The 11118-nt window shown below is 33.5% G+C and overlaps 1 protein-coding gene across 1 annotated transcript; it reads left to right on the top strand.

Moving 5' to 3' along the window:
* Positions 1–1613: 1613 nt before the first annotated feature.
* Positions 1614–10128, top strand: LOC109123156 (uncharacterized). The gene is made up of 6 exons (XM_059739572.1): positions 1614–1849; positions 1944–2289; positions 2350–2798; positions 2966–3494; positions 6572–6641; positions 9842–10128. The coding sequence occupies exons 1-6, from the start codon at positions 1614–1616 to the stop codon at positions 10126–10128; spliced, it is 1917 nt and encodes a 638-aa protein (XP_059595555.1).
* The last annotated feature ends 990 nt before the right edge of the window (positions 10129–11118 follow it).

The raw sequence follows: 11118 nt of genomic DNA, 5'->3' as shown, positions 1-11118 counted from the left end.
GTTACTGTGCCCATTCAATAATTGACTTCTTGGTTTGCTACTATTATTAGGATGCTGAGAAAATAATGAGAAAAAGAAAGGAAAAATTTTGAACCATAATTTTTTCTTTAATCCTTGAGAATACAGAAAATGCACTTTACCTGCAACTCATGATTCATGGCTTAATCGATCTGATTATATTTTTGTAATTTTTTTTAGATTTTTTTTTCATGCTATTTGTATATTTTAAATTCAAAAAAATATTTGTGAAAAATTGTCATATATACTTGAAAATAATTTATAATTGTTTAATTGGTTGCTAGAAAACCATGAGAGGAAAAATGGAAAGGGGAAATGGATAACCTAAAAACCCTAAAGTTTTCTTATGGTGCATTGGCTTGAGATGTAGGCACAAGTAACAGATTTATCTCTTTTTATCTATTAGTTTTTTTGACCCTTAAACCTTAAATGTGTTAAACTATTGCTTATGGTTTTGTATGAATCATCTAAAGTAGGACATGATAGTTTAGAAGAGAATTCTGTATTTGTTACATTTTTTAGGCTATTATCTCTTCATATTATTTTGAAAAGCAACGCTTTATAATTAATATTTAAATATCTCCATTCTCTTTGAATAAGTTTGTAGGCATGTCTGATATAGTAGTACCAACTGAAATTGTCTAAGGGTTTGAGTGAGAATGAGAATTTGTTTTCTACCTAGTGTAAGTATAGGTCAGAGCTTAATAAAACGTGGGGGATTATTTCCTATTGAATGTCTTATAGTTCCATAATTCCAATGTTTTTGGTGTATATATATATGTTCTGCAGTATTATGTCGAATCAGACACAAAATCCTCCTACTTTACTAGATATTGTTGTGATGTTTTGTCTTAAAGTTCCAAGTATTGACACGATTAGATTATTAGCATAGGTAAGTAGTAGTGTCAAATTGGGTAGCACTAAAGTAGTTGGAGAGAGAGGTTTTTGCTTATAAAAATGTGAACTATGAATATATAAGTAAAGGGGAATGATAGGGAAAATAAGTTAGAGATTTGTTTTTTTTTTTTCCTTTTATAGCCTTTCTTAGTTTTTAATTTAATGATTTTTTTAATCTATTAATTTCAATCTTTTAATTTCCATTTCAGTTTTACATTTCTCATTTTTGTTTTTTATTTTTATTATTATTTTTAGTTTTGTTTAGGTTAGGTAGTATTTATCAGTCCAAGAGAAGAGAGAAGCTCGGTCTTCATATCTTAGTTCAACTCACCGTTTGTTTATTAGTGCCTATCTTAAAATAATCTTACCGTTGACAATGGTTAGAATAATCAAAAGGAGCAACAAAAATTATTTTTTAAGCCTTTAAAGTTACATTTTTTGTATATACATTTTTTAAAATATAACTTTTTCGTATGGGAACATAGTATATTGTGAGATGAAAAAACTTTTAAGATCACATTGAATATGCATTATTGTTTGTTCAACAATATAAATTTGTGCTTTATTTCAATAGGTTGATGGATGCCACAAATAGAATATACTGTTATATTTCTGTGGGAGGCAAACTTGTCCAAAAAAATGATGGCCTTTGGGAATATGTTGGTGGAAGAAGCAAAGGTATTCACATTTATAAAGGAATGACATTTGAAGAATTCACTCAGAAGGTCTTAGAAAAATTCGACATTTCCCTTCATGTGAGGAGGATGCACTACACCCTCAAGTTTAACCCTAGAGTCATCCAAGATTTAGAAGATGAGGATGACTTGGATAACGTGGTTTCCCACAGTGATGACTATGCAAATGTGTACATAGTCGAGTCACCCGGTGTGGAAGCCATAGAGGCAAATATACCGAATACACAGTTGGCACTTGGGTAATGCGTTTTCACTTGGATGTCTATTTAAAATTTAATGAATACCAATTTTACACATTATGTAGTCTAATTTTGGTTATGAATGTAAATGCAGAGGTCCACATCCTACGTTTCCTTCGTCTAATGCATCATGCAATGCAAATCCTAATACTATGATGTTATCAAGAGGTTTTGCATCGCATTGTGCAGATAGTGAGTACACCCCTTTGGAATCGAATCGGTTTCGTGAGGCAATATTAGGTTCCGGACATACATTTAAGAATGCAGATGAGTTTCAGAATGCAATATACCAAATGTCATTAGCTGGAAGGTTTCAATACAAGTACAAGAAAAATTCACCCACTCATATGTCAGTAAAGTGTTCGGTTGAGGATTGTCCTTGGAAGATAACAGCTCATGCTGTTGAAGGAAATGAAATATTGCGAGTTTATACTTACCAAGTTAATCATAATCATATAGCTCAAGATGAGTGTTCATCTAAGGTGCGGGTTTCTTCCAAGAGAGGTGTTGTTGTTGTTGAAGACGTGTTTAGAACAACTCCGGAATACCTTCCTCGACAAATTTGCAAGGATTTTGAACGTGATCATGAAGTTCAATTGACTTATAACCAAGCATGGCATCTTAAAGAGAAGGCAAAAGAGCGTGTATATGGATCTCCACGTGCGTCCTACGCGTATTTGCCTTGGTTATGCCATAGGCTAAGGGAAATTAACCCTGGAACTATTGCCGAGTACACTTCTCATGAAGGTCACTTCAAGCAATTGTTCATTGCCCATGCATTTTCAATTCAAGGGTTCACCATGGGGTGTCGACCGGTATTGGCTATTGATTCTTGCCACCTAAGTGGTCCATACAAAGGAGCTCTTTTGTCTGCCATTGCATATGATGCAGATGATGGAATGTTCCCTCTAGCCTTGGGTGTGGTTGGTTCAGAAAATTATGAGGATTGGTATTGGTTCTTGGAGAAATTGAAGGGGGTCCTAGATGGTCGAGAAGTAATTATTATATCAGATAGACATCAAGGGATATTGCTAGTGTTTCGGAGTTGTTTGGGGTAGAAAATCATGCTTATTGTTATCGACATGTGAAAGAGAACTTTTCAAGCTTCTTCAACAGGCAAAACATTAGTGGAAAGAAAGGGAAAGAAGATGCTTTGTTGCTTTTAGACAACATTGCATATGCTCGGTTGGATATAGACTACAATGAGGCGTTTGAAAAACTTGTGCATTTTAATGGCGACCTAGCAAGGTGGGTTGCGGAGAATAGTCCGGAGCATTGGGCGATGTCAAAGTTCCTTAAAAAACGTTGGGATAAAATGACAACTAATATTGCAGAGTCCTTCAATGCGTGGTTAAGAGAGGAACGACACCAAACAATTTATACGTTGTTGATGATGCACATGGATAAGCTTGTAGCCATGTTGGACACCCATATGCATGGTACAGATAAGTGGAAGAGCGTGGTTGGACCCAAAACAAAGGAAAAGCTAATGTCAAATATCATGATATCTGCTCCGATTACTGTGATGCCCTATTTGGGTGGGACGTTCAAGGTTTTTACTGGAGATGTTTATTTGGTTGTGGATATGCAGCAACATAAGTGTACATGTCTAACATGGAAAATGTCTGGGTTGCCATGTCCACATGTATGTGCTGTGATCCGCACATTGAGACACGATGTGTATGACTATATCGACCCATGTTTTAAAGTCTCCACTCAACATTTGATTTACTCGGGTCAGTTTCAACCATTACCAACACACAACATGCCTAAAGACTACCCTAATTTTGGTTCATATTCATCATTACTAGGGAAGCTAATAGGATGAATGAACATGGTAGACATCAATTAAATTGCATGCAATGTGTGTGTTATCAAGCAACATGTGTGAGGATTGTTCCCCACGTTTGGAAAAAGTAAGATAGACACCCTTGTACACCCTTGTACACCCTTGTACTTTTAGTACATTTGCCTTGTACACTTAGTGTAAATGCCTTGTACAGTGGCAGAAATTCAACCTAGATCATACAACATAACTAGTGCATATGGCTGGGTTAACCACGTTCCAATGTCATGCCTCACCGAGTTGGAGAAAAATGACACCAAATCGAGGTTCCTATTCATCATAAGCGCGCTATCTCATCCAATGAATGTGTACGAAGGGAAATGAGGAATGTCCCCCTTGGAAAAAATAAATGAGCAAGCAATTTTTTCAAAAGCATTTGAAATCCTTCAAGATAGGCACCCTTGTACACACTTGTACAGTTAGCACATTTGCTTTGTACACTTAGTGTAAATGCCTTGTCCAGTCACCAAATCCCTAATAGGTACATATTTTCAAGTGAATATGGGTGGGCAACCAATGTTTCCATTACCATGGACTAGGGAAAATGACACAAAAGGTTACCCTAATTTTGGTTCATATTCATCATTACTAGGGAAGCTAATAGGATGAATGAACATGGTAGACATCAATTAAATTGCATGCAATGCGTGTGTTATCAAGCAACATGTGTGAGGATTGTTCCCCACGTTTGGAAAAAGTAAGATACACACCCTTGTACACCCTTGTACTTTTAGTACATTGGCCTTGTACACTTAGTTTAAATGCCTTGTACAGTTGCAGAAATTCCACATAGATACAACAGAACTAGTGCATATGGCCAGGTTAACCACGTTCCAATGTCATGGCTCACTGAAAAGGGGAAAAATGACACCAAATCGAGGTTCTTATTCATTATAAGCGCGCTATCTCATCCAATGAATGTGTAGAAATGTAAATGAGGAATGTCTATGAGGAATGTCACCCTTAGAAAAATAAAATAAGCAAGCAATTTATTCAAAACCATTTGAAATCCTTCAACATATGTAGCATTGTACACACTTGTACAGTTAGCACATTTGCATTGTACACTTAGTGTAAATGTCTTATACAATGGCAAAAATTTGACATACCTAAAACTAATAGCGTGCATATGGGTGAGCTACCATGTTCCAATGTGATGCCTAAGGGAAAATGGGGAAGGGAAAAGGGGGAAGTGAAACCCAATATAGGTTCTTATTCATCATTATTGTCGTTGGTCATCCAATCAACATGTATGAAGTAATAAAATTGAAGGGGATGAGTGCGTGATCAAGGAATGTGTGTGAGGGAATGTTCCTCATCCTTTCAAAATGGAAATGATTTTAAAACATTGCAAATACTTCAACATAGGTACATTTGTACACCCTTGTACATTAAGCACAGGTACCTTGTACACTTAGTGTAAATGTCTTGTACACAGACATAAATTCCATACAACCACTACTGAATGTATACTCATGCATAGGTTAATCATGATTGCAATCTTTTGGTTAATAAAATAAGGAAAAACTGAAGTCTCAATTTGTTCCCTATACTTTTGTAACAATACAAGGAAATTAAAAAATAGCAATTTGTCCATTAATGTGAAGTTATTTGAAGTTAATTCCAACTTTCTAGCTAGAATTCAAAAGAAGATTATATGTTAAGCATGGCAAATTATTATTCAAACATATATTTTATTCAGTAAAAAGCATGCCTAAAGATGGGTTCCATTCAACTAGTGAACAACTTTTTAAACATCACATGTGGCACCAGGCCTAACAATTGTCTACAATTTACGAGGAAACTCTGAAGAAGACCAAAATGCTTCTAACTGTGGCTCACTTTTAGAGTACTCACCATTTTCTCATCCAAGCAATTCTTCAGAGCCAAACAGGGAGACATTATTTTCTTTTGTCCGCAATTCTCCTTCTCATCCATTCTCTCCTAATCCAGAATTTTCATTTCTAAACCTGCTTCAATTTAATGCCAATGATTAGCAATTTCAAGCTTCCTGTTTATTCCCATAAACACTAAATATTTCCAATTAAAATTACATGAGATAAATGTGGATGACATTTACACCAAACTAATTGGGCACAAATTAATTTTTTAATTCATTTTTTGCAAGAATATACATTGCTCAACGAAATAAGAATTGTTTCAGATACTAATAAAAAAAACGAGAAAGGAAAAGTTGGGTGGAGTGGGCTAAGACAAGAAAAATATTCAAAAAGAAAATTTAGGAATTCAAGCAGAAACTAGTAAAACAAAATCAATGCCATTTGTTTTACTTGTTAATAGGAAATTAATACATAGTCAATAGTAGTAGGTACTTGTTAGCTGTCCAATCTGTGGAGTGTATCATCTCCACCCCTTCTTTCCTTCTGTAACATCAAAGATTAGGCCAAAATTTAGATTACATTCCGAAGGACTTTATTGGTAGAATCCAGGTGGTGTGTATGATTAAACCCCCCCCCCCCCCCCCCCCGGCTAACATTCTCAATCCCAGTAAATTTCCAACCTTCACTGCTGAAAGAAAGGACCTCTCACCTACCTAATCTATACCCAGAAACCAATAGAAAATGACAGGGATTATTTGTTACCAATATAAAATTCTGGGTTTAGTGTGAAAGGGGGAGAAAGAGGACATTTTTTCAAGTTGGATGAGCAAACCAATGTTCTGAGTACATTCAACACATAGAGCATATGCCAAACACAACAACAATTATTCTTTTTTTTTTTTTTTTGTTTTTTGGCAATCCAATAGAAATACGGAACTTAAATTCTAGAAGTGAAAAAAAATGGAAGAATGCAAAACAATCTCAGAATAGGGAATGGATATTAAGCTGCATCCTTGAGCTTCTTTGTGATGCCAGCAATGTACTTCCCCTGGTGGAAACCTTGCTCCAATTCGAGCTCAGATGGTTGTCTTGAGCCGTCCCCAGCGTAAGTTCCTGCACCGTAGGGACTCCCACCTTTCACCTTCTCCATCTCAAACGCTCCCATTTATTCTCTCTGGACGATGATGATAAAATACCTACAAACGCCTCAACCTGATAAAATCAAAATATCAGCAAATAATTCAGACCCCCATCATTTGGATTTGGGAATGATCATTGATAAAATACCTACAAAAGCTTTTCTGAAATGCTCACAATCCTTGGCTGCTGAAGAAAGAGATTGGGAGACAGTTAAGGTCGGCATCGTTTGTGCGTATGTTGTTTATAGAGGGAGAGAAAATGGTAGGAAGATTCAGAATTTTCACTCTGGTGACATGGCATTTCACGTTTACCAGCTGTGAAACCCATTAATTTACAACAATTTGAATTGGAAATGTAAAGGGCATTTTCGTCTATTAACATTTGATATCCTTATCATTAATTAGGTCAATTAGATGGACCATTTGTTAATTTTTGGGCCCAGCTGGGCCCAAAACACAATTCTCCCAAAATCTAACCTTCTTCCTAAAAGATATTTGTGCTACAGAAAGACTTTTGAATGAGCCGGGAGTTTCGGCCCATTATATAATCCTTGAAATAAAATCATTTAAAAAGAAAAAAAGGTCTAAATTCTAATATAGTTGGTTTTGGCCACTTGTTTTTAAACCAGTGTACTATCCTCAAAATTTTTTTTTTCAAATATTTTCATGAATTTTGAATAATTATCACATGACCGATATTTTTGTCAAAATATCTATCAATATTTTTGTCAAAATATCTATCAATATTTTTTAGGAAAACTTGGTTATGGGCCGTTGATCCCAAAATATTAGGAGTTTCAAGCCCCAACTTTGGGAAAATCAAGAAGTCTGCGTTGATGCCAAAAATATTGGCAATTCCATGCACTCTGCACCGAGGTGTGCTTTCATTCCCAAAACCTTAACACGCATGTGCGTTTAGAAAACAGTTATATAAATCTATTATTTCTCAATTGTTCTTTTAGTTTTTCTGTTATTAACTTTTAAAATTTTCCATTTTTTTTTCAATTTTAAACAATCCAATATTAATTCATGGAAAATATAAAGTTACATGAATTAATATCACTAAACATTAACACGCATGCACACCACGATAAACATCACCACCAAGATTGAGGTTTGAGTGGCTTTATCATGTCAAATTGACTTTTTATGTATTTACCATTTGATTGTTTTCTCATTCAAATCAGATCATAAGTGTTTCAGTGCTCAAATCTTTCAACCAAATCCCTCTCAAGAACCTTCAATTTTAGCTATTGGCATAGTCTCTCATTCTTACATTTGCATATGAACATGTCTGTAGAGTGAAGGAACCTACTTCCCATTGGTAATTGGCTTCATGTTTCTCTCAAATTGCCTTAATAGGATATGAACTTAATAACTCTTCCACTACAAGGAGACTCTCATGCACTACTAGTGTAGGAATGACTCATGTTTGATACTAATTAATAACTTTTTTTATTAAATAAATAAATAAATTGTTTAATAAATTTAAATGATTAGAAAATAAACACCTACTAAATTTGAATCTCTTCCATATTCTACCACACGTTATAAAATAAAACAAAAAGGAGATATGAAATAACAAAAAGTGGATTTCGGGAGTAGCCCCTAATAGGGTAAAATAAAATCTAACTACTACATAATTATTTCTGTTCATAGTTTTTTTTTTAAATGGTTTTTATCAAACAAAAAACAATTTTTTTTTATTTTTTATTTTTATCTTATCATATTTTAATTAGTTCTTAGAATACTTTTTAACAACATAATTTTAAATACCTAAAATTTGTTACTAAAACAACCAATTTCTAAATGGCTTCAACTTCCTTAGTTAGAAAGTGCTAAACGATTAAAGTGATATCCATGGAATTCCTAAACTAGATCATTGAAAGTGAAATATGGGATTTTGCCATAAATTAATTTGTGATTAAAAAAAAATGTTCTATATAGTAAAAGATTTTTTTCCACAAAAAATTATTTGGTGCAAATTTATTGTTGTAAGTTCATAAACAATTATTTTTAACCATTAAATTTAATTTCATAATAAAATAAATAATTTCTCTACAAAATAAAAATTGTGACAAGAAGTTACTTTTCACCACAAAATACAATTTATGGCGACATATCAAAAAATAACTTTTTGCCAAAATAAAATTTATGGTGGAAGCTCGCCCTCTTACAATAAAATAAAATTTTTGGTCAAATATATTTTACTACAAAAAAATTATTCTCATAAAATTTGTTGTCAAACAAATACCATAAAACGTTTTTATTTATAGCCCTTTTGTTAGCAACGATTTCATTTTAAGCGTTTTCTTTTTCTTTTTCTTTTTCTTTTTTTTTTTAATAAAAAACATCAATTAATGGGAAAAAAAGTGTTTTGTTAGTCTTTGGTAATATATTATAAGGTTATTTGATTAAAAGAGTTTTGGAATACCCAATTTTTGAAATTTGACCTTCCACCATCTTTTGGCCTCATTTGGACAAATGCTCTCATTATTTTCTTGTAAAAATAATCATCTCCTTAAAAACCTATATGTAAATACTTTAAATGATAAATGACATTTATGTTAAAATTGAGTTACTTTTTTAAGAAAAAACATGAGAAGAGTTAAATTCACAATTTACAAATTATTTAATCCCTTTTAACCAAATATTTCTATATTATATAAAAAAAGTGCACTTACAAAGAAAGCAATAAATCAATCTCTTCCAAGTACTCAATACATTTATGTCTATTACAAATAAGAAATTATCATCATTTTTTGTTAAATATATCATAGTGATTAATAAGTATGCATTTTCTTTATTATAGCCGAATGGTGGAACAACTATGACAACAAAAGTCCACATCTACAAAAGATTACTGTTAAAATTTTAAGCCAAACTTGTTCTTCATCAGGTTGTTAAAGAAATTAGATCACATGGTCATTGATTCACACAAAGCTGTGTAACCATTTAGGAATGAAAAAGTTGCATAAGTTAGTTTATGTGCACTACAATATGAGACTTTGAGTTAAGAATTTGATGCAAGAGCGAAACAATGAAGATTTATACAATTCAATTTATCTGAATCATATCTTTAATGATGATGATATATTGGATGAGTGAATACGAGAAGGAAAATAGCCTATTTTTTCATCTGATAATTTGGATTGGTTGGATAAAGGTCTTACCCCTAATGAAGAAGGTAGAGGAACAATTCATGAAGATGATAGTGCCATAAATCGTAGAGTTAGTAGGCGTATAAGTAATGCTACACAAGAAAGAGATATTGATTCCCGTCATGAAGGTAAGACTCTTGGAACAATTTTTCAAGCTCTAGAAGTGATGATGGTGATAATGGGAGCAGTAGGCGGGGTAGTGGCACTAGTAGGGACAATAGAGGAGTTGGTGGCACTAGTGAAGGTACTGGAGGAGATGGTAGCACTGGTGGCGGTTATGTTAGCCAAGTAGATCAAGGCATGTCATGGGCACAAGGAGATGAAAATTACTATACCACACAAGATACAAATCATGCATATCGCCAGGGATATGGGAACAATGAAAGCATTTGAAAAGACTAACTACATTTCCCAACGATGATGATTATTCTAGTGGGCATGATTATCATAGATCAAATTATCATCGTATTGATGAGCACTTATAGAATTTGGGTATAGGATGAAGGTCGTATTTCAAAGGAGTAGATGATAGATCATATCACAACTTTAGAGACTATGATAGCTCTTCCAGTACTTTTAGTAGAAATGATTTTGATCGATTTCCAATGATGCATCCAGAGGGATATTCAAATACTGGAACATGAGCTAGTGATTCCTATGGATATGATCAATCTTCTAATAGCAATAGCATTGCCTATCGAGGTATTGGATACTATCAATATGGTGTTGATCCTGAATAGCCTTCGAAATCATATTTTTCTGATTATGGATCATCAAGCCAATCATCTCAGTCAACATATTCGAGTTATGAACAACTCTTTCAACCATATCCTCACTATGGGAATTACCATCCTAATTTGTATACTCATCGTAGGACTGATGATGATGATTTTGAACCCCCTCATCATTCAACATGGAATTGATTATTGTATTGTATGTTTATTAGTAAAAATGTTATTATATTTGAAAAAAAATAATTTTCTTTTATTAGCATTATCATAAATAACTTTGAGTGAATACTTTTATAACTATTTAAATAATGTTAAATGTGAGACAAATTTATTTTATTAATTTTTATAGCTTACTTATTTGTATATATTTTTCTGATGATTTACATGTTACAAACCATTACCATGCTCTTGATGTATAACCCATGGTTTTAAAAATCAGACTTGACCGATTGGTCTGACTATTGGCCGGTCATGGTTCCTGTCCGGTCCGGTCAATTGGATCGGAATTGCATTGAACCGGGGTCAGACCGCTTGAACAGATGGTCCAATCG

Source organism: Vitis vinifera, chromosome 9 (assembly GCF_030704535.1).
Source record: "Vitis vinifera cultivar Pinot Noir 40024 chromosome 9, ASM3070453v1".
Lineage (NCBI taxonomy): Eukaryota > Viridiplantae > Streptophyta > Magnoliopsida > Vitales > Vitaceae > Vitis > Vitis vinifera.
The sequence above is the reverse complement of the archived record's forward strand: the minus strand, read 5'-3'. Positions and strand labels throughout refer to the sequence as shown.